This window comes from Trichogramma pretiosum, unplaced genomic scaffold, assembly GCF_000599845.2.
Source record: "Trichogramma pretiosum strain Unisexual culture from Peru unplaced genomic scaffold, Tpre_2.0 scaffold64, whole genome shotgun sequence".
Classification (NCBI taxonomy): Eukaryota; Metazoa; Arthropoda; class Insecta; order Hymenoptera; family Trichogrammatidae; genus Trichogramma; species Trichogramma pretiosum.
The window spans coordinates 393,295-420,835 of record NW_019641692.1 but is presented as its reverse complement, the minus strand read 5'-3'; the positions used below and the strand labels follow the sequence as shown (position 1 = coordinate 420,835).

Sequence of the window (27,541 nt, the reverse complement as noted above, 5' to 3'; positions counted from 1 at the left end):
TATACGGGTTTCAAAAACACGCAATCAGTCACACGCAATGATAATTTGAAATTGGTTTAAATAGTTGTTGAACTTTTCAAATAATATACGGCCAGCTGGTGTCATTTGATAATATGATGATTAAACTATGTAGCACGACTCAACTTCATTCATTAATTATTTGTTTTTTATCGTTTGTTACAGGTAAGAGAGAAACTCGAAGGCTCATGTTTACTTCCGAATCGTCGAAAATTTGGTGAGAGATCCAATGACCATATAATAATGCCAGCGATCGCGATCAAGTGAGAGAAACGAGCCAAAGCTGAGCTAGCCTTTATATAATATTCCCTCGTTTGCCATTTATCATTTTATGTATATTTAAGCATTTGTACACACACTCGCACACATTGCGCGAAAGCTCGTCGATCAGCAATTACAACGGATAAAAATTCAGCGCGCCGCACACTGGGTCGAAATTAACGCAAGAATCACGCGTATATAATAGCACGCTAGAACAATTATCGTTAATTATTGCTGCCGCTACCACGTACACGGGGCTCGGACCTGGCATACGTACGTACACTGGGAATCGCAGCGAAAATTGAGATTCCTATCGCGCGCGTGCACAATTCGTCAGGCTATATCAAGTGAAAACCAAAACAAAAGGAGCCGTGCTGCTGCTGCCTGATGTGCTATGCCAGCAGAAAAAGTTAATGCGTCCCTTGAGTTCGGCAAAACAAAAGCAGCGCAAGTTTGAAGCTGGAAGTTGTGTAGGTGCGGAGGAAAAAGGGAGGAAGGAAGGAAGCTTGGAGGGTGGTGCTGGCGGCCGAGCAGGAATACGTGAAAGCGAGGCAAAAGACAGTACTTTGGAAAAACACAAAGAAAAGAAGCTAAGGTATTAGTAAGGCGCTTTTAATCGAATGACTAGGTCGACGGTTCCCTCTCTGGCTCTTCCGCGCGCGATCGTAATGTTATTTTGCGACGTGCAGCGAAGCAGCTCTCGATCGACGATAAAATATAGGCTGCATTCATATAAATCGTTTGAGCGCGATAATAATAGTTATGCACTCGCTGAAATTCGATCTGAATGCGCCAAGAAACGATGACCCAGATGTTAATTAGTTCTGCCCTCGGTCGTTTGAATTATTTATGCTGCTTAAGGGCTGCATGTTAGTTTACTGTAACACAGCAGTCGCGTGTATATTTATACATTCGTGTGCATTAGCTGTCGACTAAATACTATTTGCAGACCATTAATTATGTCGCAGCAGCTCTCGAGCTTCTTGTACTACTACTGCGACACGTACTGCATCATCGTGTGGTAAAAGCTCGAGCTGCGCAACAGTAACGTCTTGGCTTTTGACGGGTTTTGCGCGCGCGGCCGCGAACTTGCTGCACTTACTTATATTTCGTTGCTTATATTTTTTTGTTTTGTTTTTCGTTGTCGTCCTCGTATCTTATGGCCCGAGACATTTTCAAATATATAAACGCGTTGGTTTACAATATGGTGCACGAAATTGTCCTCTGTTATTTCACTCCTTTTAGCTCTTCGCAACTTTCCTCGCTTCCTACGTGCTTTGTTGAAAAGCCCGAGAGAGAGAGAGAGCGAGAGAGATATGCGTATTTTTTTGCCTGCACAGGCGAGAGAACTTGCGGAACAGAAACACGTGCGTCGCCCGCGCGCTCTACTACTACTACTCAAACTAGGGTAAAATATGTTGCTGCGAATATCGTGCGTTCGCGCATTTATTGTCTTCTAGTTTACGCTGTTGGCGCTGCCGCTGCTGCTGCCGCTGCTACGTGTTAGACCCGTTGCGTGGCAACTTTACCTCTTTGCGTTTAAAAGTATTTTGGAATTTTTGAAAAATGCCTTTGAGAACGTTCGGGGAATTCTTATACGCGTTGCAGTTTACGAGTCGAATTGTTGCGCGCGCTGCACACGATCGCGACCCAGAAAAAAAAAGAAGAAAATAATGAGACTCGTTCTTCGCGTATAGCACCTCGCCAAGTATAAATAAGCGAACGAAAAAAAGTCGCACACATACAAGCCCTATAAATCACTTTCTTAATTACCAAAGTTACCCCAGAGATGATAAACGACTTTTGAATTTGACAAAGAAATTTGCGAGACGATGTTCGTTCGGTATCACGCGTGCGCGCGCATGAAAACACTCGGGCAGAATGGTTTTTAGAAAGATTTCAAAACAAATTGAAAACGTCATAAAGTAAGCTCGAAAAACATTGTTACTGCGAGGAAATAGCTGACGTCAGCGCTTGTCGACACGCATACATACACACACACACAGCGCACAAGTGTCCTAAATTCTTTCGCCCGAACTCGGCGGCGGTCGCTTTATCACGCAAGCCCCGATTTTCAAGCTTTGACAAACAATTTATTCGAACCAAAGTTCCTTGATGGGACCATAGTCATTTAGCCCATCCTTCGTCGCGGTAGTTAAGTGTCGCGCTCGGTACTTTTATGCATTCCCCTCACTTTCTCCTCCTCTGCCTCTTCTTTCAACGTCGAAAACAAGCTCGACGTCGCTCGCGCGCAATCTATATACATGTAAATATTCCGTGAGTGCATATCAAAAGCCGATGTTGCGCTGCTGCTGCTGTTCCTCTTTGAGACTCCCCGAGGTGTACATATCTCTGTATATACATATTCTCGGTCAGACCAACGGGACCTGGAAAACAAGTATACGTATTTACTTGCCGTAGCCGTACGCCGCGCTCCAGCGTATACGGGAAAGCAAAAGCCCTTGAGTTTAATAACGTAGCCTCGAAGTATGCAGCTATCCAGTGCATGTGCCGCGCGCGAGTCTGCCCCTCACGACGATGACGACACTGCCACCGCCGCAATAGCAGCAGCAGCAGCCTGCGACTCTCGTGCTCGCGCTATAAAACTCGAGAATGAATATATCTACATAGAGTCACTCGCGTATTATTATATATATACCGTGCTTGTGCCGCTTCTGCTCCATATTAACGTCGAGTCACTGCAGCTGAAAAGACGCTTGCGCGCAACCTACGTAGTACGCGCGCGGGGCAAAAGCTGCATGACGTTACAAGCCCGGCGCGTGACGTTATATCGGAACCAACTGCGGATAATAATATTCCGAGCTGGATTATCGAGGATGAAGCGTAAGATATCGATATTGCGCAAGGATATATTATATTTTTTACAAATTGTTTTGGTTCCGGAAAATCTTGGGCATCCACGATGATCCTTCGGCTTTGATTTCCTCGCGAAACTTTTACAGATTCAAGTATCCCATTATACGAGAACAAGATACAATCGCCAGTTGATATCTTCGTGTTCTTCGATCATATCCGAGATTATCGCGGAAATCGAACTCTTGATAATCTTCGATAGCCGCGCCAAAGTTGTTTTAACTCTCTCGCGATTGTCATTGAGAGGTCGTGTAATAAAACATCGATCATATTTGTTTGTACTGCTTATAAACCGATTATATCGATTAATTAATCTTTCGTTCTCCACCAACCTAAGAAGACAATAAATACCTAAGAAGACAATAAAATTTTCCCGATTAGTATATTAAAGCAGCCGTGAAAACCGATAAACGTCTCTTCCATCTCTTTTTATCCATTTTTTTCTCTCTTCCTTGGGGCTATTTGATTTTAGTAGGATTAATAACTTATCATTCGGATTTCTGCGACTATGCTGCGAATTATTCTATAGGGAAGCCTTACAAATAGCATTTATAAGTGCAGCATACGGTTAAGCTTTTTACGTGCGCATCTATTACCATTACGTTGCAGGAGGATATTATGAAAATGAATTATATCGAACTTTTTGAACGTGTATTGTGGTAAAATCAATGAATTAAACATAAAGTACCAGGCACGATGATCAATAATGTGAATTGAAATTTTGGTCTATAAATAATGCCGCATCAATCGATACGTCGTGGGTTCTCAATGCGCCAAGTTGTTAAAAGTAACCTATAGCTGTCTGCGGGGTGAAAAGTGATGGTCAATTAAGATGGTATCGCCTTGCGCGAATTGTTCAATGCCTATAAGTGCGCAGCAGCTATATTGCGATCTAATTAAAATCTCTGGGCACATCGTAAAATATACATCGTGTGACACGTGCACGTGTGTGTATGCGCGCATACATTTATATTATATCGTGCACAATAAATACATACACGAATTCGCGTCGGAAACATAAAACGAGCTTGTTTTACTTTGAATAGCGCCGTTTTCCCACTCTTTATCTCTATTGCCGGGAGGTCCTGTTTACGAGCCGCGCGCGGCATTTAATATATAATTCCGGCCCGCGTGCCACGTGGGAGTTAATATTGCGCGACCATTTACGAGGCCAGGGATACTAAGAATTGTGACCCTGGACTGCATTCGCATGTATAGTACGAGTTTGTGTGCATAAGCGCCTGCATTTATGAAAGTTTAGAGAAATAAATTAACTTATGTTGGATATTTGGCAATGCACCCGACGATTGCGAACGAGAATTGTAATATAATATTGGTAAAAAACATCAACGCTTCAAATGGTTCACGTATTATATATCTGATGAATTAGGATGATCATTTTTCAATTGTCTCATTTGACTTTGACGATTTTATAGTTCGCAAATTGTTGTTTCTCTTTTATTGTAGTTACTACTTGAGAAAAAAACAGAAAAAAACTGCGTATCTGCTTCTGTGGATACGTAACAACGGGCAATACACTCATGCATTTCTCAGCACACGATTGCACGCAAAGCCAATTAACTTTCCTCGTTGGATCGAAGATTTTGCGGCGCAACGCCCGGCCGCCCAATCACACACAGAGAGACTTCATGCTTCATGCCGCGCTGCACATGTCTACGGAAAAAAGATGGATGTAACCATTAAAACGTATTATGCATTTACACCGAGACCATATTTTAGCCGGGGCACGTCACTCGATTATATACCCGCGCTCGCACTCGCAACTTTCTTTCCTTTATCTCTCACTGCCAATCAAAAAATATGGCTTGCATTGTGTTTCTTTTCTACGTCACTTGTCTCTCTCGCGCGAGCCAGCACTAATATTGAATTTTACTGCGCGCGCGAACAAATTGATCGCGCTCTGCCGGACTACTATTGTGCTCATGAAAAACGGCAACTGCACCTCGTTTTCGAATTAAAAAAGTTGAAATGAAAATGCGCCCGTCCATGCGCCGCGCCAGTTGGAATGACGTCTATGATTCGTATGCCGAACTGCACTTGTCGTAATGGGGATATATCGTGCTAGATCGAATCTCAGACGTAGATAATATAATGTACAAGTTGAGTCGATTGTCTTTTGAGGCTTCGAGTTAATAGCGAGGCGCGAAAATGAAGAAATAGAAACACCCATTGTTTTATATAATATATCTTACGTACGACCGATGGGCGAAGAAGATTTTTTTTACGAAGAGGTACTGAATAATACTGGAGGAGACTAGTACGGAGACTCTGGAGCTCACGAGGTCGGGAAAACTATCCTATTCTTTTTCATTTTAACTCTCTTACGACTCCGAGGGTTTTGTTTCCACCTTTTCTAACTCGGCACAGCGGCAGACATTGCATACCGGTTTTCTTCGTTCTCTCTCAGCGAGAAATTTTCAATCAAATGTCCGGAATTCAGCCGCACGAAGCCCGCCGAGAGAGAGAGAGAGAGAGAGAGAGAGAGAGCATAGGGCCTTCTTCTCGCTCCTCTCTCTCTCTCTTTCTCCTGTGAATGCTACGACTTTGAATAATGCGCCTTCGTCGTGCCTTTCATTCATCTATTTATCTGATATGTTTCCTCTCTAGCTCTCGCGCTCTTTCTTCGTCTTCTCGCCCATTAGAGCTCGATCATCTAAATTCTTGTATAAATAATTCCACATTATTCGTTGATTATAATAAAGAAAATTATATTTGCACTCTGGATAGCTCGCTCACGCGCGCGCGTAATGAAATAATATCGTGGCGCTAGTGAAGCGTGCGAAGTATATAATTTATTAGGATACAAAAAAAAAAAAAAAAAAAGAAACAGAAAAGAAAAGATGAACTTTGATAAATTAATTGAATGGGTCCGAAAGTAGCGATTAATCAAAGGATAAAAGTAAATTAATTGGCCCCGGCGATAATGTCAAAGCGTTTCTGAAAAAGAAAGCGAGAGGGGAGCCCAGGCGAAAGAGAAATGTCCGTCGACTCTATCATAGGACTCGCTCTCGAGCAAAGCTGCACTGAAAAATAAGTCGACCCTACCCTTGCTGCTACCGCTGCTTGTACACGCGTGTGTGCTCAATAGTGCAAAAGACATGGCTGCGGTCGTGTACCGAGCTCTCTTGTACAGGCCACGTAATACGCCGTGTGCGGCCGCTCTTCCCGCTAAAGCGAACATCGAGGAATTATTTCTCATCCTGCGCGTTTCGCACCGTGCGTATATGTGTGTGCTGCGTCAAGAGACGATTCTCCGTTTCTGCAGCAGGGAGTGGTTTTTCTTTTTTCTCTTTTTTCGTACAGGATGTACGGTTTTGATAGCGAAAGTAGTCGCTGCAACACCTTCAACAGGTCAGGGTTTTGTAGAGAAACTTAAGCTGCAGTTCTTCAACAACCCATTAAATATTCAAAACGATCTATTCATTTTCGATTCATCACCCAACCACCTTAAAGGATAATCATTATAATTGTCCGTTGAAAATGGTGTCTTGTTCTTTAATTCGTATATTAAGTAAAGCAATGAATTGCACTCTCTCCATATTTATAACAATTTTTTCATTATTCCAAGTTTAGAATAAATTTTAAATTTTATAAATACAATCATGCCGAATTCAAATACATGTAATTCTACTTCTCCCTGTGCGAATAAAGCTCGTTCTAATTTGTAAAAAGCTGAAAAGTTTCAGTTCGTATGGTTTCGGGCATTGTTGCGCACGTACATAAATTTATCCACCGAGCAAAAAAGTGAAGCGTAGAAAAAGCAAAAAAAAATAACTGGTCTGTTCCATCCAGTAGGCGAGAAAGACAACAAATAAACGAAATGAAAAATAGAAATAAAGAAAAACAACGAAATGAAGTGGAGAGGCGCACGAGAGAGCGCCTAGGATAAATGAGAAAAAGGATATTAACCTGGTTGGACAGCGTCCAGAGCTTTCCACCAGCTGATCTACGCAAGCTTGGGCGGGTGCAAGTCGCGCAGGAAGGGTGAAAGGGAGTGCGCTGCACGGCGCGGCTATACGAGCTATATAGGAGGGACGACGAGCGGGGCCGCGCGGAGAGATTGATTGATAAAAAAATTTATTAACGCCCAGACGCGAAGCGCCGTAGGGCTCATTGGCTAGTACAATTATTTAGGAGACAATAATTATACATTTTTCAATAGTTGAAGATACAAAAAAAAATATTGGAGCACAAAAAAGCATCGAGTAATGTTATAATATATACATAGAGAAAAAAGAGAGAACGTGAACGAGGTTGCCGCCTGAGAGGCGCCGTGTTACCATCGCACACACACATACACACGTACGCGTGCGATGCACTCCCTCTTTTCTTCACCCGTTTGCGCACACATATACACATTCGCTATTCGCTCGTAAAGTCGAATTATTAGTCCGTATACGCGAAAACATCTCGTTAAATCACGCGCGCTGCGTTCTGGTCTGCGCGCGTCGTCGTGCATGACAAGCCACTGAAAAACTCGACGGGGTAAAAAGATCATTGTCAAAAAAAAAAAAGGGAGATTAAGATCGCTCGAGAGCTCACTTATACTGTATCTCTTTCTCTCTTTGCCGCCTGCTAGAGTCGCGTCGGGCGCGCGCAGGCGTCGCTCGAGAATCACTGCGTGTTTTTTAATCGCGACTAATCGTTAACCAGCTCGAATAAAACACAGCTCCATGTGCTGCTGCTACTGTTGTATCACTGGGCATGCACAAGCCCAGCGTGTCATACTTTTTTTTGCCCTCGCGCGTAACGAAAGCTTTTTTCTCGCCCGAGTGTCACTCGTGTGCGCGATGCTTCTCGCTGCTGCTGCTGCTGCTGCTTGGTGGACTGACACGCCTTTTTTTATCTTCTTCATTTTTTGCATCGCGTTCTCTCCCCGCGTTCACAGACGTCAAAAGCTCATTGTTATTTCGCGCGACCTGATCGCGTTATCACCGCCAGAGCGGGCTCATTGTCCTCGCGCATAAGTCCTCGGATATAGTAGCTCTCGTCGCCATGCTCTCGAAGTCGTAATAAAGAGCCCGCGCGAGCGCAATGGCATCGAATGGTCTCGAGTTTGTTAAAAATATATATCTTTATTACTCGACACCTTTTGTTCGATATGAATTTTTTTCCTCGTTTTCGTTTTTTATTACGATTTAAGCGCTGCATTGTTCACATTCTGACCCCAATAACGGCGTTATTGTATACACACACCCTTTGAGGTCTTTTTCGTTTCTGTCCGTACTGACCCATCAGCGTTGAATGCATTTTTTTTTCTCGTATAGCTCAATGATTGTAATTGCTCGTACGTAACGCCTGTTATCGAAGCAAAATCACAACCATATCCACCGGGGCTGGGGGGTCGGTCGTTCAAAGCGCAGAAAAGACGATGATTTTATTTATAAAAAATATTAGCTCGGCTGCAATCTCATTCGGTCTGAGGTAAGGGCCGAGTTTTCATTTCCGCGATCTTTCATCCTCCGCACGCTTCCTTCTCAAACAAACCTCGAGCCAGCAGCAGCAGCGGCGGCGGCAGCGAGTTGCGTCCTGCCTAGAGAAAGTACAGCCTCGAGCAAAGATAGCGTACGCTCAAAGCGGAAGCACGAAGCATCATCTTCTTTTTTTTTCTCTCTCTCTTCTCTGCCTTTACTCTTCGTAAGGAGCCCTCCTGTACGTCTGTGTGTGTATGCGTATACGAGAAAAAAGGCGCGCTAGTCGTTTATATACACACCTATAAGAAAACGAAAATGTCTGCAAAGTCGCATGCAGGTATCGCGTGGTCGGTAAATGAAAGCGTGCGCGCGCGCACATGACGTTAATAGCACATGCGCGCGTGTGTCCGATGTTATCTGTGGTTGTCATGGAGATCCTATTGATTGGCCAAAGCGCCGACAGACGTCACGGGAGTCGCAGGCAAGCGAGCGAGCTAAGCGCGCGCGGCGTCGCTGCGACTATTGCAGCATATACACACGCACATGCCACCCCCCTCCGAGTCCGATCCCTTCTTTATCCTGTGTATATACGTACACTACCTATAGAGAGAGCTATATATACGAACGTCAGCTGAGCAACTGGGTGTATGTGCTATATACGCGAGATATAATATACGCGTGCAGCGACTGTATGGCGACGCAGTGGCTCGTTCCCCAATATCAATTCCTGCCTTTCCGCTGGTATAATGCGCGCCTCCTGCGCTATCCAACCACTACTGCTGCTACTTGTGCTCCATCCGCGCACATGCACCCAATGTCGAGTGTGAGAGATTCTGTTGCACTATCATTATTCTTGACGTTACGCTACGTAATTTTCATAATTCTTTTTTAAATTGAATTTCGTCCCCCACGAAGTAAGATCGTCATATCTCTTACGATTTTTTCTGTACAATCTTTTGATTTTTGAATATTATACGCTTCGTCTGACGTAACGTTGACGTTTACTACTTGTCCGGAGATTACTCGAATTCTATGTATGTTTGATAAAATTCGATTCAAACGATACTATCTTTGAACATTCAATATTTACATCTTGAATATTTTCCATCAGTTTGTTTGCCGAAAAATTCAATAAAGTCAATTTTCTCTCTCTCTCTCTCTCTCTCTCTCTCTCTCTCTCATTCGCTCTTTTTCACTTTCTCAAATACGATTAAAGAATCACTACATTGAATGCATAAAAATCAGCTTTAACGTTTTACCGAGGAAAAGTTTTCTCTGCGTGTTCCTTATCTTTCTCTCTCTGTCTTTTTTCCTCTCTCTCTCTCTCTCTCTCTCTCTCTCTCTCTTTCCTGTGTGCACATGCCTTGCGGGGGCCAGACTAAAAGTTGACTGGAAAACGAGGTATTAGGAGCGTGCGGGGGCACGCGCGCGTACGGGCTTCATGCCAACATCGATGAAATGTCCTTCGTCAGCTGATGACCGTATAGCCCTGACGATTACGCCTCGACGGAGAAAACCCATTGCTCCATACGTTATCGTTTTTCGCTCGCAGCTCCCGCCCCCTTCGCCCCGCGTATATACGAACGAAACGTGCCGAGCGTGTTAAGGCGTGAGAACGAGAGCAAATATAGCCCCGAGAGTCATTTACCCGAGCGCGACTCCGCATAAGAATTCGAGGTTCTATGTTAATGAAGACAGCGGCAGCAGCAGCTCACGTGCAATGGAGAGGGTGGTAATCATTGGTCAGCTTTCCCAGAGCTGCTTGATAATATGTTTTTAAAGCGCCGTAATTGTTTGATTCTGCCCTTCTGCGTTCGTGATTCGAGAAACAATTTACATCTACTCTGTGTCTCTCCATCTCTATCTCTCTGGGTGGCCCTAACATTTATTCAAATTTTCAAAATAACGGTGCGAGCTATGTGTTGGTGGCAGTCGTTCTCCTAGGCATCCTGACAAGAGAAAATAAAAGCAGAAGTGCCCGAGACAGTGCGGATAGTCAGGGAACGAGCGCGCGCAAGGGAATAAGAACGAAGAGCGGCGCAGCACGAGACACGTCTTTAGTTGCCGGGCGAGAGAAATGAAACTAATTGCGGTCTATCTACAAATCTTTCCATAAGGAACGACTCAACTTTCATTTTTCCTCCGTGCATTTCTTCGGGGCTTTTTCATTCTTTTCTCGCGCGGCTATTCTCATCATCTTTTCATTATAACGTCGATACGTTGACTTGATAACAAGACAGCAGAACATTTCCATTTGAAGAAAAATATAATGAGGGGTCGGAAGTGTTACCTTTTTATCCTGGCGAAGGTTATCTTGCTCTCTGCTGCTATACCTGAGTCATTAATATTTCAAAGTTTTTAAAATATTATCAATTGCAAACTTTATATTATTTATGTATAAAATTATAAATTAAACCGTTTAAAGATTTCAAAAAAGAGCAGAAATCCAATCCTATTCCGAGATTAATTTTTAATAATTCCTTCCTTTTTTTCGAAGAATAAAAAAATCCTACAGCCAGAACGTGAAAAAATTCCGATAAGGGCGAGATTTTATTCGTAACATGTATACCCGTAGTGTATCGTATAGCAATGTTATTTTTCCTATTTGTACACAGATAAGAGAGAGCAAGTATGAGGAGTTAGGAAGGAGCAACTATAGCGCCGTATATTTCCCAGTATATGCTTAACATATATTTTGTTATGTGTGTGTGCGTGCGTGTGTTTATGCGAGTTCTCGTCTGCCTACGTGTGTGTGTGTGTATATGCGTACACATACCCACGCATATACAGCCCTGGCAGTGGCAGAAAATTTCAAATAAATCCGTTCGTAATCCAGCATCGTTCCTTTCAGCTCGGTCCGGATTTCTAGCAGTCGCTTTCACAGTAAAACTCGACTTTCTCTCTCTCTCTCTCTCTCTCTCTCTCTCTCTCTTTCTCTCCCTCTATTTCTGTAGGTATGGAAAGAGTAAAAATGCACGAAAAGCGAGTTCCTCTTGAATTTTCGTTTCGCTTTACTTTTTCATGTACATATCTCCACGCACTGTAGAGCACTTCGGAGTCATTTATTCATTGATGCGACTGCGAGCTTCATCTTGCGCCCGAAAAATTTCCCCCAGCCAAGAAATCTTAATCTTACGTAATAATGAAATATTGTTACATCAAAATACAATAATATCCTTCAGACTTTTTACGATCATTCGGAGCAATAAATTTGAAAATACTGCAAATTCCTCTACCTTTCTCTACGTAAACAGGGAAGATTGTTATCAATGGTTCTTATTAAAATATTTGCTCGAATTAAGATCGATATGATTTCACTAAAACTCCTTGGCGCACACGGCAATCAAATCATAAACGAGACATTAGCTGCTGCTGTCGCGCTGCTGGCCGTATATAGTTAGCATAAGGCCGACGACGTTCCAGATCAAGAACGTCTGAGTAAACATTCGCCCGAAGTTTCTGAACTGTACATAGCTTTTCGCATTAAGTTGAGTAGTAGCGGAGTCGTCCTCGTCGTCCTGCCGCTGCTTCTCCTCCTCCCTCATCAGAGTCCAAAGGGCTGTTTGAGTCTTAATCAAGCCGTTCGTCGCCTTAGTAGTCTGCGGTCTCTTTCTCGGGTGCGCTCGCCTCCCCGATAACGGGGTATAGCAGTGGTGGTGGGTGATGCCTCTAGCGTGCGACGCGCACGTGCACGTCTTAGATGCCACGCCGGCGTCGAGCGAGTACAGTCTTAGTCTTCCTGTCTCGACGACGACGACGACGAAGATGACGACAGGATGCCGGTATACTTAAGTGATGAGCCAGACTTGGGCATGTGTTTGCCGATTGAGCCTGACGCCGTCGCGCCACGTTGCGCGTCGCACAACCTGTGTACCACTCGCGCGCCTTCGTGCCTTCGATATCTCTATATAGCATCGCGCCGAGTCCGAACTTGATATCGATTTAATTAAGAGCTTAAGCTTTATAGACGATCTACTCGTGCGCCTGCGAGTTTATAGATGTACACGGACTCCGGAGAACTTCCTTCAGACTCGGATTTCTCTCCAAGTTATTTGGCTATATAGATACTCTATATTCGTACGCTTTATGAAGAATCGATTGATGTCTGTTCTTGCAAACATTACGCTTATGAGAAATACAAGCAACAGCGATGGATACACAAGTAAATATCATATGAGCAATTTTGAATAAAGGCAGTTTTGATAAGATTATGAGCTTGCAAGAAAAAAATGCCATCTTGCAAAATTATATGCAACAATAATGGTTTGATATCTCGAGAAATTTCACGTACGTTTTTTATGGAGTGACAAGGTTGTGAGAATGAACGAGAAGCATATGCGAATATATATCTAATGGGTACAAGGGTAGCGGGAAAATTACAATTTTTGCAGCCTATATGAAATTCAATTTCTCCTCGGCAAGGAAGTGTAGCAAGTCTAGAGTATTACCTGAGAGAGTCTAGCATTTCATTTTTAGCGGGTATTTTGTTCTCTCTCTTTTCTTCTTCCAAGGCGTATACACGAAATGAAGAAGTTGAAAAAAAGAAGAGTCGAAAATAGGTGTTTGCTAAGGCATATCTTTTAAGAAAAAAAAAAGAAGTAGAAGTAGAAGTAGAAGTGGAGAATGAAATGGTAAACGACTCCCAAGGGTTTGCCCCAATCAGCCGTTTAAACTGCTAGTACGAGCTTACAAATAAATGTGCTATTTTTCCACACCTATACGCATACAAACTCACTCGTAAACGTGAAAACACACACTTCTTAGACTCTCACATGTACTTGAATGCATATTGATTTCCCAATTTTGACTTTGAAATTCGTGCAAGCTTGATTAAAATTAGGAACCTCTATTTTATCAGCAAGCCATTAGAGATTAATTATTTTTTCCTGCCAGTAAAAAAAAGTAGATCTCATTATGGAATAGTTGCTCAAGCGTTAGGTTGGTCAAAAGTATAAAAATGCCTAATTTTATCTACTGCAAGTTTCATCCCAAAGTTTGCCTAAATTAAGGAGGAATAATTCAGCGTTTTTTTTTAACAACTTTCAACAACGTGCGTTTTCGAGAAAACGAAAAGCCGTAGGAATTTCGCCCGAACTAGCCATAGCTCATCTTCGCTCACCGTGGCCATTCGTAATAAGGCGAACGAATAGACGAGTACGAAGCCTAGGCCCGAGCAAATACACGCGGTATATACACCCCTGGGGAGTAATAGAGCGTGGAGCGATGTATGGTTATTGGCCGGTCGGTAGTGGTAGGTAGCGGCATCGATTCTCACGACGAGGGAGTCACAGATCACAGGTCAGGCAAACCGAAACTTGCTCTCTCTCTCATTCTCTTGCTCTCGCTTTCGTTTACTCGCACCCTGCGTACCTACCCGCATAGCACCGCGAAGCGAGCCGGAGAAAGAGAGAATATCTAGCTCGACGCAGAGACCTACCTACACGCACACCCCGCCCTATACCGCATCCGAACATTCGTGAGAGAGCCTGACTAAATACTTTATTAGAGAGTTACAGTTTTCCCTCGCGAGCGTCAAGTCTTTCGCCTCGGCCTATACGTATATATACGTATGTGTACTCTTCCTCCGCCAAGAAAATACATTACATTCGTATATGAGAGTGCGCGCCGCGCCTGTGCTATGTGCCTCGTGCTCTGCATGTCTGCCTGCGTGTCTTGCCTTCCGTCGTACTGTACGGGAATTTTGCCCAGTGGACTAATATTTAAGTCACTTGCGTATCTGCCGTGCTTATTCTCCGATAACGTTCGTAAAACAAGATATAAAAAGGTGCGCACGCCCAAAAAGTTCTTTCTTTCACTTCTCAAGTCAATTTATTCATAAATAGAAAACAGTACCAGTAAAAACTTTTTCATTCCTCAATAACTTATTTCAATGTTTATGTGTTCAACTTGCTTATTTCGTTGATGGGTAGTACATTTTTGTTCGTGAACCATCTAGCGGCTAAACGTCTAAGCTTCGGGTCCATCAGTACATACAAAAGATGCAGATCTCGACGAAGTCAAGAAAGGGTAAACGAGAAAGGGAGCTGTGAATTCCTCCGTAAGTCATCTGTCGAGAATTTGCGATTAGAAGCCTCTGCGCCCTGTGCTCTGGTGGCTTTTTGCAGCACAAAAGACGTTGTCAGTACGGCAAACTAGACAACTCTCTCTCTCTCTCTCTCTCTCTTCCATCGACCACTTGCATAAGGGAACGCACGCGTATGATGCACAAATTCACGACGAGCGATGGAATTCGAAACGTCGAGTCGAGTCCCGTGTGCTAAAGCTCGACCTGTAACTAGATTCTGCTCTCGATTTATGAGTTGCTGCAAGCTACATTTTGTCTCGCTCACTTCGTACGTCTGTAGAATGCAAATGTGTGGAATATTCTCCGGTGTAATTTGGCATATCATTGTCATCGATAACTTACACCTCGTACATCTTTATAATTATAAATTAGTTATAAACATTACTACGTACCTAAATTGAGCTAGAGATGTTACCTGCGAATTTTGGATTTGTCGCAAAGTCAAGAAAGTACAATATGAAAAGGCGAAAGTATTAGAAATAAATATCAAACCTTGTAAGAGTAACATGTGCGCGCACGTGGATGAAAATAAGTCCATGGCAAATTGTCAGCTGCCGCGTGAGAATATGACCCAAAGTGCAGAGAGCAAAAAGGGAAAAGGCCGAGGTAGCAAGATTCGATTTACTTTTCTCGATGAAAAAGAAGATAGAGAAATAAAAGTAGTGGGAGACCAAAAAACTTTTCTACTTTATGAAGTAATACGCGAACGACTTTTCTCTTTCTTCCTCCTCTTTTCTTACACCCCTGTTCTTTTGCTGCTGCTTTTTTTTCTTCTAAATCCTGCTTTTACCAAGTAAAGTATGTTTATCGTCCTCGTGCGAGCTCCAACTTCTCCTCACATATTTATACCTCTTTTTGTTTCTTTATGGTTACGCAAGCTTGATAAAATACATTAGCTTGATACATAAATACGTGGGTGATGCTAGCATTTTTCACTCAAAGATGTGTTTTATAAAAGTAAGGCAGTTGATGTTATTTTCTTTGTCATTCGTTTTTCCAAAACAAATTAATGGCTTCTTTTTGTGAAAGAATGTATTCACTTTATAATACATGAAACTTTATTTTTTCAATAAAAATACCTGTCATGTACACATTTCTTTGAAATGCATCCTTATTTATTATTTTTTACGGAAAAGAATTAAAGCATTAATGATATTTTAGGTGCAATTATAAAACTCGATAAAAACACAATTGCATTAAAAATGAAATACTCTGTATTCTTTTGATCATTCATTTTCATAATAACTTTTATAAAATAAATTAATTCATTCATTTTTTCGAGTACAAAAAATTAGTATAGTAAATGTTCCCGCGCAGAATAACTTCGAGGCATTCATTTTCACGTTGCAACTCTGCTACCTTGGAATTTGTACATTTTACTCGCAACCTGTTGCTACCTTTCTGCTTCTTCTTCCGTCAATTGCGGATGCTGCAGCTTTTTTTTCTTCTTCAGGACAGTCATTTGATTTTTGTCTCTGCTTACAATGATTGACATCTGATATTTCTGTGCACGTCACCATCCATCCATATGTTGGCATTTCTATGTATTTCAAGATCGATTAAACACTGGAATAGTTTTTAAATTGCCAGTTTTAAGTCATCTGCGTTGTCCTTAAAGAGGTTGTTAGTTTTCAAAGCATGTAAATCAGTATACCTCAACAAAAAGACACAAATGTTCATATACCGGAGCATATAAGCAGTAGTTTTCATACTTGTGTATAGGCGAAAGAGAATTTATTGTCTTTGTGTGGTTCCTCGTGCAGTGTCATTAATTAGAGCGACCTGTCGCATAGGTCGTCGTTTTGCCGGCATGACACTGCCACCGAGCGGTGCTGCTGTCTTCCACGAGTTTCCGTCGAGCTATATTTCCAAGTAACCTATGCTAAATAAGTAGATCCTGTGCATTCACCTCTACTGGGTATTTATGTGCGCACAAGGGGAGGATACACTTGCCAAACAGCAGGTGATCACGCACCTGGTAGGATAGTTAGTTGAAAATTCGCAAAACTTGTTCGCTCGCTTGCTTTGACGCGTGTCAACTGGTTGCCTGGTGATTCGGTGGCGCAAATATACACAGCCACATACTGGCATACATGAAACTTCGCTACTGTATAATTACGAGTTTCGACTTCAGCAAAATTTCGTGCAAAAATTTTAAGTTACGTCGAACAGAAACTTATTGAATCATTTTTATGAAATTTAGGAATAACGAAGTGTAAGCTCAAAATATTAATTTACTAATGAAATATTATATATTAAGCATATAGACAAAACTTTGTACATCGAAAATGACCAATGAATGTGCATAAAAAAATTTCAAATTGATGACGTTTGTACTTTTTTTTATGCCTTGCTGTAAAGCCGACACTTTTATGGCGGTACGTGCGTAACCGTAGAAATTACTCGTAACAGAACATTCTTTCTACATCTATATTTCATTTTACGTTTCTTGCATCAGTTATACTACACTCGGCAACAAAATTATCGCAACAAAAAAATTCATCGAAATTTTGTCGATTTTCAAATGCTTCTATCTTGGGCTAGTTTTATCGTATCGACACGCTTTTTTTTTTAATTTCTTGGAAATTTTGTCCTCTTTAAATCCATATAAATTAAGATAAGATTTGAGTCAATGTTGAGTTACCAGTAGTATTTGAGCGTGACCATAAAAATTACTGAAAAAAAATGACTGTTTGAACGTGTACCAGTACCACAGTGATTTTTTCATCGAAATCTAACATACACCATCGCAAAGTGCTCTTTTTAACGAGTAATTTAAAAAAAAAAAGACCTCTCTACGATTTTTTTAACGCCATGTAGGTCGATTTGAAGATACCATTTAAAGTACGTAAAATCCCCCGTTTACCTGAAATCAAGACGATTTTCTGGGCATTATGCGTACATAAACCGTACCTTCAAATCGACCTACATGGCGTTAAAAAAATCGTAGAGAGGTCTTTTTTTTTTTAAATTACTCGTTAAAAAGAGCACTTTGCGATGGTGTATGTTAGATTTCGATAAAAAAATCACTGTGGTACTGGTACACGTTCAAACAGTCTTTTTTTTTCAGTAATTTTTAGGGTCACGCTCAAATACTACTGGTAACTCAACATTGACTCAAATCTTATCTTAATTTATATGGATTTAAAGAGGACAAAATTTCCAAGAAATTAAAAAAAAAAGCGTGTCGATACGATAAATCTAGCCCAAGATAGAAGCATTTGAAAATCGACAAAATTTCGATGAATTTTTTTGTTGCGATAATTTTGTTGCCGAGTGTATAAGTTCCATTTTAATAATGTTCCTGGCAATACAAGTGGAGAGAATAGCTAAAAATGGGTCTATTCCATTGCATTTTTAATATTATTTGTTCTCTAGACAAGCACATTTATCTTGGAAAATGAACATTTTATTCAAATGTTTATTTATATTGTTAACTTTGTTGACAAGAATGTTGCAAGTATTTTCTTTCAGTTAAAAATTTTCAATCCTATAAAAGAAATCGAGTCTTTTGAAAGCACCGAAATTTACATTTGTATTTGCATGTTGTAATTTCGAAGTAGTGTACTAGGTTTATCCTTGATTTATGATCTAGTTTGGTCATAATAGAGGCTTGATATTCGAGCGAAAATAAACGATTGTCCAACTAACTGCAGCAATACATATCTGACATTTTAACTGTATTGCACGCACAGTAAAATACCTTTGGGATTCAAAACCTGAACTAACAGTTTCGCTGCACAATGTAGCGATTACGTTGCGGCGTTTAATATATAATAATACTATTTTGTAAACTATCATTTGAACAAGTCAAGTCGGTCATTTTGATTTGTTATTAATTAAGTTCTTTGAACTTTAATGAACAGCGATATTTACTATACTCGATAGAAAAATAATTGTTTTTAAAAGCGAAACATGAATGATTACAAGCAAGAAATTAATGATTGATTAATTTATTTACAGGGACGTTGCAACCGAGAGAAGCCCCCGTGCAAGTATTTTCATCCACCTCAACATCTGAAAGATCAGCTTCTGATTAATGGACGAAATCACCTGGCACTCAAGAACGCTATAATCCAACAAATGGGCCTGGGTCCTGGCCAACCATTAGTACCTGGTCAAGTGCCCACAGTGGTATGTACGACGTAGCAAGCTGACAGACAAATGGAAGCTTGTATAAATTACTATTACATACACGAGCGACTCTTTTTTTGTTTGTCGGTTTTACACATCTCACAATTTATCGTGGCTTTCAAATATTTATAGTATAAACTATAAAAATCACTATACTATCATTCCATACAAATGCCACGACTATTTTTTCGACTGTTACTTTTTCTATCATTACCACTATTATTACAATACTATTTCTGCTAACCCAATATCCACAGCCTCAATAAATTTACCGTTTATACTCCGTAATGACAATTAAACATTTGTAATTTAAAGTTTTTAAAATTTGCAACAATAATTAATCGATGTTCATTGTTACTTATTAACTATGGTAGATAGTTAAGATTGATTCTTTATAAATTATACAAAACGTTTGACCATGTAGTATTTGATGCAGTGGATAATTTGTAGTTGTTAATTATTCTATTTGAAAATCCACACCAATTGAAAAGTGATCATATACAGCATTAGAAATTGGTATGGATTTTTAAAAAGAAAAAAGTGTTGTAGTTAGCTATTTTAATGGATATTTGCATCTGTTGTTTTTGAAAATTTACTTTCTTTTATTTTTCTTACACGCAGTACATAATTGATTGTACCTTTGCTTCAAGTTCAGCTTTCTAAATCTGTTTTTCTGCATATCTTTAATATTTTTAGTTTAATAGAAAACCTCAAACAATCAATTAATAATGTTCCACAACTTCGGTAATTTATCAATACTGCAACGACGAAATTAATTTTGAGGAATAGCGAAATTTCGCGTGGTGCGTAAATAATAATTCATAATCATACTATCAATCGTTTATCATTGCTACCATTATCAACATTACCTAATTTCTATTTTTTATAAATGTAAACATAACTAATTCAAAGTACTTGCTCTCGTGTGGATAAAAATTAGTTTAATACTTTGAAATCGTGTTACGTGATAATACCGAGTTCATAACACTCGTACGACTTGCCTGTCTGTCTTTTATGTTTGATGCTGTGGTGCACTCGTTCGTGGTTGTGGTTGATTGTTGGTGTGCTCTTTCTCGCTATTGGCAATTACTCGTGATTGGCGGATGTAATAATAGGAGGCCCAACCTCCTGGGCCATCACATCAGCACCTTCAGCAGCAACTCCAGCAGCAACTGCTCGCTACCCACGCTCTTATGGTAACTTGTGGTTTTGGTTTGCCTTAACAGATTTTTTATTTATTTGTTTTTATTCGTATGAAAAGAATGCAATGACTTGTTAGCAAGTAGTAGTGTAGTTGTTTAATAGAAAAAATAGTTTTAAAGAGCTTTTGAGTCTGTGAAATCAAAAATTCGCTAAAAGAAAGTAACCAATATTCTAACAAGTCCTTGCATCGATAGTATACATATTTATTAATAATTAATTCGAGGATTATTTGCCTTTTTTGAAAAATTATTTTTTTGATTAAGCTCTAATTTTTTACAACTACAGTACATATTATTGAGCTCAAATACCAATTGCTATATTGATAATATATTTAGTAATTGATCAGAGTCCAGAGAATAGGCGCTATTTTTACAGTAACTTAATGGCTTTTATAGAAATTTTTTTAGAAATACCTATTTTCTGGCTGTATCGATCGATTACTGAGTAGATTACTTTTTGAAAAAGTATCCATGCTATTAATATGTTGCAATGTTTTTGTTATTAATGTTCAAGTTTTTTTATTGGTATTTTTTATAGAACAGTGGATAGAATTTAATTCATTGTATAATAATTTTTGAGCACCATTATCGATTCTGCTTAGAATTTACTCTTGTCAAAGGACATAATCTTTTTGAGCGTTAATAGTCGAGATCGTGCTTTTTGAGTTGAGTTGTTTGAAACAGTATGTTTTGTAGTTTTTAAAAAGTAACATGTGTCTTGACTATTAAAAGCATGTAACCAAATGGGATAAATAAAACACTTACAATTAAGATATTTATTAGATTTAAGCATGAATCAAAGAAAAACTTTTATTTTATTCCAACTTTTGCATAAACTTTCAGAAAATTTTAGAACAATGTTTTCTTCTAAAGTTTCCAATTTTTGCTTTCGTTGAATATGATTTCCAAATTCACAATTATAATTTAACAACATGAAATGTAAATGTAATAGAGACAGCTTTTATTTTTAATAATGACAATAAGGACAATAATCATTTTAGAACTCGATCGAGTACTAATTTTATGAACACTCGAAATAACTCGCAACAGAAAGAAATACATACTCTGATACATAATTAAGCATATAACTAAAAATTCACTCGAGTTTTGTAATAAAAATCATATGATTTTTGCTACGACTTCGATAGAATTTTTGATATCCTTATTTTTTTATCAGCGTTACAAACGTGAATATAAGCAATAAATATGATGTATTCGATAAAATTTCGATTAATTTGTATTGTAATATATTGAATATAACTAATAATGTAATGATTTTCCCCACCCCTACCGTCCTGTTCCCATCGATTGAATCTGCGTCCGATCGTCCATCTCCTTTGTTTCTGTGTTACAGGCGACGAACCCGTACCTAACCGGCATGCCGCAAGTTGGCAACACATACAGTCCATACTTCGCACCGAGCCCGATCATGCCCACAATCATGGGACCAGGAGATCCAACCGGCGTCGGCAGTCCCCTTGGCGTCGTCCAGCAGACGGTCGCGATGCCGCAGAAGATGCCGCGCACAGACCGGCTCGAGGTATGTCTACCAGCGAACTACATGCGTCAGGTGGCCGCGCACGGTCCACCTCGGGCCCCGGGTCCACCACAGCCAGCCCCACAGCCTCTCTATCAGGCGGCCGCCAACGGTGCGGTTAATCAAGCCCAAGGGCCCCAAAATCGCGTATCGCCCGTGTCGACGCTGCAGTCGCAGTGCACCCACCATAATCCGCAGTCGCCGTCGCCCACCGCGAGCGTCACCACCACCACGACCCTCGCGCCGCCGCCTCAGATGCAACCGACCAGCTCTTGCACCCAGGCGCTCACCTCGGTCTGCGCGCCCATCCACAATCCCGCCCATCCCGGCGCTCTCCACAGTCCCCTTCAGAATCTTGTCTATGTGCACGCCTATGCGTACGAGGGACCGTACGTACCTATTTACGTACGCACGTAGTGAAATAAATCGCTCTTATTATCTCCGTATTGCGCTTCTTTCGATATCAACCGGCAAACTTTTCCAAACTTGAGCTACTAAGGAACGATTTTCAGGACAGTTCAGTTGTTTCGATTCAGTAACTTCTATTGGTATGCTCGAGCACAAGACAATAAAAACAATTTTAATTGACGCTTCAAGTGTCAGACACTTAATTTTTCTAAAACGAAACAATAGTTACGATTTAAATAAACAGAATTTGAAAAATGGGATAAATTTAGCTGTCTTGAAGAAAAGTTGATGGTAAAGCTCAACGACGATTGAATTCATATCGAAAGAGGAATACGCTAAAGTTTATAAAACGATTTTTTCCTACTTTTTTGAAATTATATCTTATACTTGAATCGAGTTACATGATATGCATTATATGTTTTTTATATATATTGTGTGCCTGGATTAATGCGTGACGTTAAGTAACGTTTTGGCAAAACTAAATTTCAGAACAACGATTTCGTGACTATATATTATTTATCCTAAAAAATAAAAAAATTGAAAAAAAAATCTACGGATTGAAACGTGTCATATCGGGAGTTAGTAGAGAAAGCGGAGATTTAGTCAGACGTAGCCTGACAAGATAAAGGGGACCTGTACTATATACGATTCTACGTGAAAGCGGATTTATAACGATGCTCGAGGATAGTTTAATGTGACGGTCATACGTAAAGTCTATTTACATATAAAAGTTTAAAACGTACTTATAAATAATTAGGCATTTTGTAGTTATTACAATTTAGATTACTTGTCTATATATTGAAAAAAAAACGACGTCGGTGTAGGCGATATCGGTGATATGGCTAGTGAATGGCGAATAGAGAGGGAATTCGACGATCACTAAAATATTTTAATTTTAATGATCATCATATATACTAAATATAAATTGTTTAATCGTAACGTAAACTTTTCGGTGGAATACATTCCTTTACACTCGAATACTCGGTCGAGCGACGAAAGCGAACTTGAAGTAAAATTTATACTTATTAGGAAAAAGTAGCGGTAATAAGAATAGCGGATGAAACAAGAGTCGGGCAAAGGAAAATGAGAGTCTATTTTTTAATCGTAGGTTAGTCCATGTTTGTTCGCGACGCGATATACAATTACAACTAAGGTTCGCTCAGATTTTTATCCGGTTCGGTAGCAAGATTTTGTATCTCTTCGACGTACTCATACGCGTGTACATGGATACCTACAGGAAATCATGAGAATTTGTAGAGTTTTCTATAATCGGTAAAAAAAAAACATGTCGAAAATCGCATACGTGGTCCAATAATGATAATATTCTCAAGTTGTATGTAAAAATTGGTAAATAACGAACCGTTTTTCATGAGGCATCATTGATCTGCCACAATAGATTATGAAAAATAATAAAAATAATAATAAAGAAGAAAAAGAACTTAGCCTCGCACGTGCGCGCACAATGCCATAGATTGCAACCTTTTCTACTGACATTCCTGAAAAGCATGAATTATTTCCTTTTTCTGTTTTTACTTCGTAACCGAGATTAGTTAGATGTAGTTTTGAAAAAACAATAAACTTTGACTAAATTAGATGCAATAATATTTTATAAAGTTTTTTGTGTCATATACATCGATTTAACATTAAATTCTTCAATCGAAGTGAAAACAGAAAAACAAACGTGGTGGGCGATTGTGTTAAAGTATTTGTTTTGTAAATAAATTCTGCGATGCGTAGAAATTTCCAAAAATAACTATGAAAAAACGAAAAATAAAAATGTTGTCCCTATTCCCTTCCGATTGCCCAAAGTAAGAATTATGGCAAGCAAATAAATCGCATTTTCCCTAATATGTCTGAAAATTAATATGACACATGATTGATTTTCGAAAATGTTAGACATTTGCGAAAAAAAATTAATACTAAAAGGTTTATAATTAATGACTTAAAAAAATCAACATTCAAAGAATCAAATTACATGCAATCGACTTGAGTTGTTTATAAATGTTATCTCATTGACGTAAAAAGTCATTCGTTGAAAAAAAGTATTATTGTAATAAATAATTAGCCTCTTTATGACTTTCTTCTATTCCTATTATTATTTGAAATGATTAGGTCAGCGGCTATGTTATTATTATCGTTGCATTTTAAGATTAACATTCAATTTGCTTTTCTTAATAACTTTAGTACCTATAAAAATATATTTGAAAAAAATTAATGTGTTATATATAAATGTTAAATTTATAAAATTAAAATGATTTTTATTTGTTGCACAGTGATTGCACAATTTTTTGATTCAGTGAATAGTGTAACTTTTACTATCCATAGAATTATTAAATAAAAAAAAACGCGTCTGAACGTGTGTCCTCGTCTTTAATATGCATCCAAAAATACGGACATATGTATAGATGGTAGCTAGGTTAAACAAATTGATTGTTTATATTTTGTATTGACACTGAAATAATGGTCGTAGCAAAAATCAAAAATGTGCGATAAATATATATATCTTTACCAGTTTATGACTCGTTGAGTACAAACTTTGTTTGCATGCAACACATTCAAACTATATGATAATAATTTACAAACTCTATTACCTGAAAGATAAAAAAATCTACTAAACAACATTTTTGATATTTGCTACTAAAATATAATATCTAACGTTCGCAATTACCTTAATCTTTTAATCAATCACGATTGTTTTATACTTCGTTACTCTTCATTTCGATACGAAAGCAGGAAAAACTTATATCCTATTACTTTATTCATTTCACAATCCTTAAATTCCCATAACCTTATATGAATTTTCTCAGGACAATATTCCACAAATTCTATAAATTTATTATTACTGTCTGTCGTGATTCAATGTTTCTTTATTACTATATCGATAGTTAATATCGAACTCATATAATATTCAAACAATGGAATATAATAAAATCACGAGTCACAGTTGAAACATGAAAAGAGGAAACAATCGCGCGTATAGTACTACATGATATTGTCAACTGAAAATTCAAAAAGAAAACGTTTTTATAAGCAAGTATCGCAAGCAAAATGAAATTGACACGAATGATAGATTAATTATATTATATAATTATAATACTGAATAGGTCGATTGAATGACCGTTCAATTAATTAACACCATTTAAATTGATTCCATAAATAATTATTGATAATACTATATCAAGAATATCTTTCAATAACGACGAGGATGATCAATAAATAATCGTAATATAAAAATACTATTTGTGATTATGTAAAAGCAATGACTTGCATTCAGTTCGGGTCATGCGATACATTTGAAGTTGGAATTCAAATAAAACAAGTATAAATCAAATTGAAAAAAAACATAGACTATTTTATTGTTGTCTCATCAATTCTTGCTAAGTCTAAATGCTTTTCTCATTGCTAAATTACAACGCGGTCAAATTTAATTTAAAATTTTTATTATGATTTTGCTTGTGGAAAATATACAAATTAATTTGCTAAAATTTTTCTTCGACTGCATTGGAATCCGATTTTCATTCGATAATATTTCAAAGCGAAAGAAACTTTTTTTTCATAAATTATTTACAGTTTCTTACTATAAATCAATGTGGATTAGAAGGTTTTTTAAGTTCTTTTGTTAAGTTTTATTCATTTGGAAAATCTCTTAGCCTTTCCTTGCTGGTTCATAATTCCTTATTAGTTCCAAGTTCCACTCTCTCCTCTACTGTTAACAATAATAATAATTATAAAAACGTTTGACTTTTTTTTAAATGCTTGTTGCTTGTTTTGAGCGATATAAACATTACTTTTAAATTACACGTATTTGAGTGATGGTTTTTATCATTCTACTTAACGAGTCTTTTGTAGTCTAATTGTTTGAAATGCTTGAAGAGCTTCTGCTATCGAAAAAAATATTATAAACAAATAATGCATTTCATTCAACAAGATTAAGTATGAAAGGAGTGATATAATTTTATTACTGTAATACGTTAAATTAGTGAATGGCAATAGTAAATTTTAAATTAGTCACATTTTCGTTATAATGAGTTACATTTGCTTGATATATCTCTGTGTAAATTTTAATTTAAAGGTATTCAGTCTTGATATACTTTTCAAGATTGCTGTTTACATAGATTTTGGTTATTGAAAGTACATGAAATTCGATTTGAATAAATATCCTGTCACTCATTGACTCCGTGATCCTCTATATCAATCATCGATAAACTATTGGTTAATTCCTTACTGTACTTTCATATTGTGTATCTATATACCAAAAATTCCGATACCTCATCTATAATACTCCGTTAATTTTGCGAACGTGGAGATGCTATTTATAAAGTTGTGTTAATAACTTTTATATTAATTTTCAGCTAAACTGCTTGCATAATGTAATACGAGGAAACAATAAAATAGTACCTACTTTTTACATTAGTTAGGAAAATTGACTTTTTGTGTATGTGAGATTTTTTTTAATTTACAGCAATTCATGATTTATAGGCAGACTTTTAGCGCTCCGAGGAAGACTCATTTTGACACAAAATAAAAACACAAAAAGTCTATTTTCTTTTCATAGTGTATTAAGTAACTGATGCATTCTATTAATTATTGCAGTAGTAAAAAAATTATTTAAGTAAAACAAAAAAAAATTTATTGTCTCTTCTTATTAGCGGCAATGTTTATGATTTCAATTAGTATATATGTATTTACACACTAATTATTTTTTTTGTGACGAAAGTAACTTTGATATTTTTACAGCAATAGGAGATGGGGCTTTGAGCAAGCGCATGTGAATTATTTATGTGTAATTGTATATATATAATTTTTGTATTAGATAAAAAATTTCTACACTTAAAATTATACTTTAAATACTACATTCTGAAGCCTGCGCAAAGACAAAATTATAAAATGTATTTTTCCTTTTGAAAATGAATTTAATAATCGCAGGCTTTGGTAATTCTTGACACTAAAACAACTCTTACCTTAATTTTATATAATTTTAAATGCTACAAAAATCATAAATTAATAAATTAATTTTAGATTGTGGTATTTAACATACTGTATCATGTTCTTTTTTATTTGTTGAATAGCTGAAACTGAGATGTTTTGAAAGCATTAGATTGCTCGAATATTTTATGATTTTTTTTATCAGTTCTTGAAATTTCATATTGCATTTTTTGCTTATTGAAATATCTCGCAAACATATTAATTCGTGAATTTATTTGAATTTGCTATAGACTTGGTTCATATATGTGCTTTTGTATCGTTATGTTTTCTTCTATTTTCAATGATGAAAACATTGAGATAAATTAAACGAAATTTGGTATTATTAACTGATAAATATTTCGTATGAAAATAATTTATTCAATCTGTCATAGAAATAAACACCTTACACTTTTATTCAATATTAACGCTGTTTAACATGAAAAAATGTGTACACATAAAAGTATCGGTTTGTGTAAAATTGGATATAATTTGAGTAAAGATGTATGATATTATTTTTATCTATTGGATGGTAGTAAATATTGTTGAGTTGAAAACAATATAAAAACAATTTGTTTGTAAAGCCAATCTTAAAAATTTTGCATGCAAGCGCATTTACGCTACT

The 27,541-nt window shown here is 38.1% G+C and overlaps 1 protein-coding gene across 8 annotated transcripts in view; it reads left to right on the top strand.

Annotated features, from left to right (window-relative positions):
• Positions 1 to 27,541, top strand: part of LOC106656217 (myb-like protein AA) — a 272,177-nt gene that overhangs the window by 231,601 nt on the left and 13,035 nt on the right. For 5 of the 8 annotated variants that reach the window (XM_023461899.1, XM_023461903.1, XM_023461902.1 and 2 more), the window contains exons 4-6: positions 18,637 to 18,807; positions 19,923 to 20,003; positions 21,364 to 21,549. In XM_023461899.1, the coding sequence (XP_023317667.1) occupies positions 18,637 to 18,807; positions 19,923 to 20,003; positions 21,364 to 21,549 (438 nt within the window). The remainder of the gene's footprint in view (positions 1 to 18,636; positions 18,808 to 19,922; positions 20,004 to 21,363; positions 21,550 to 27,541) is intronic. The other 3 variants (XM_023461901.1, XM_023461905.1, XM_023461904.1) reach the window with 1 other exon arrangement.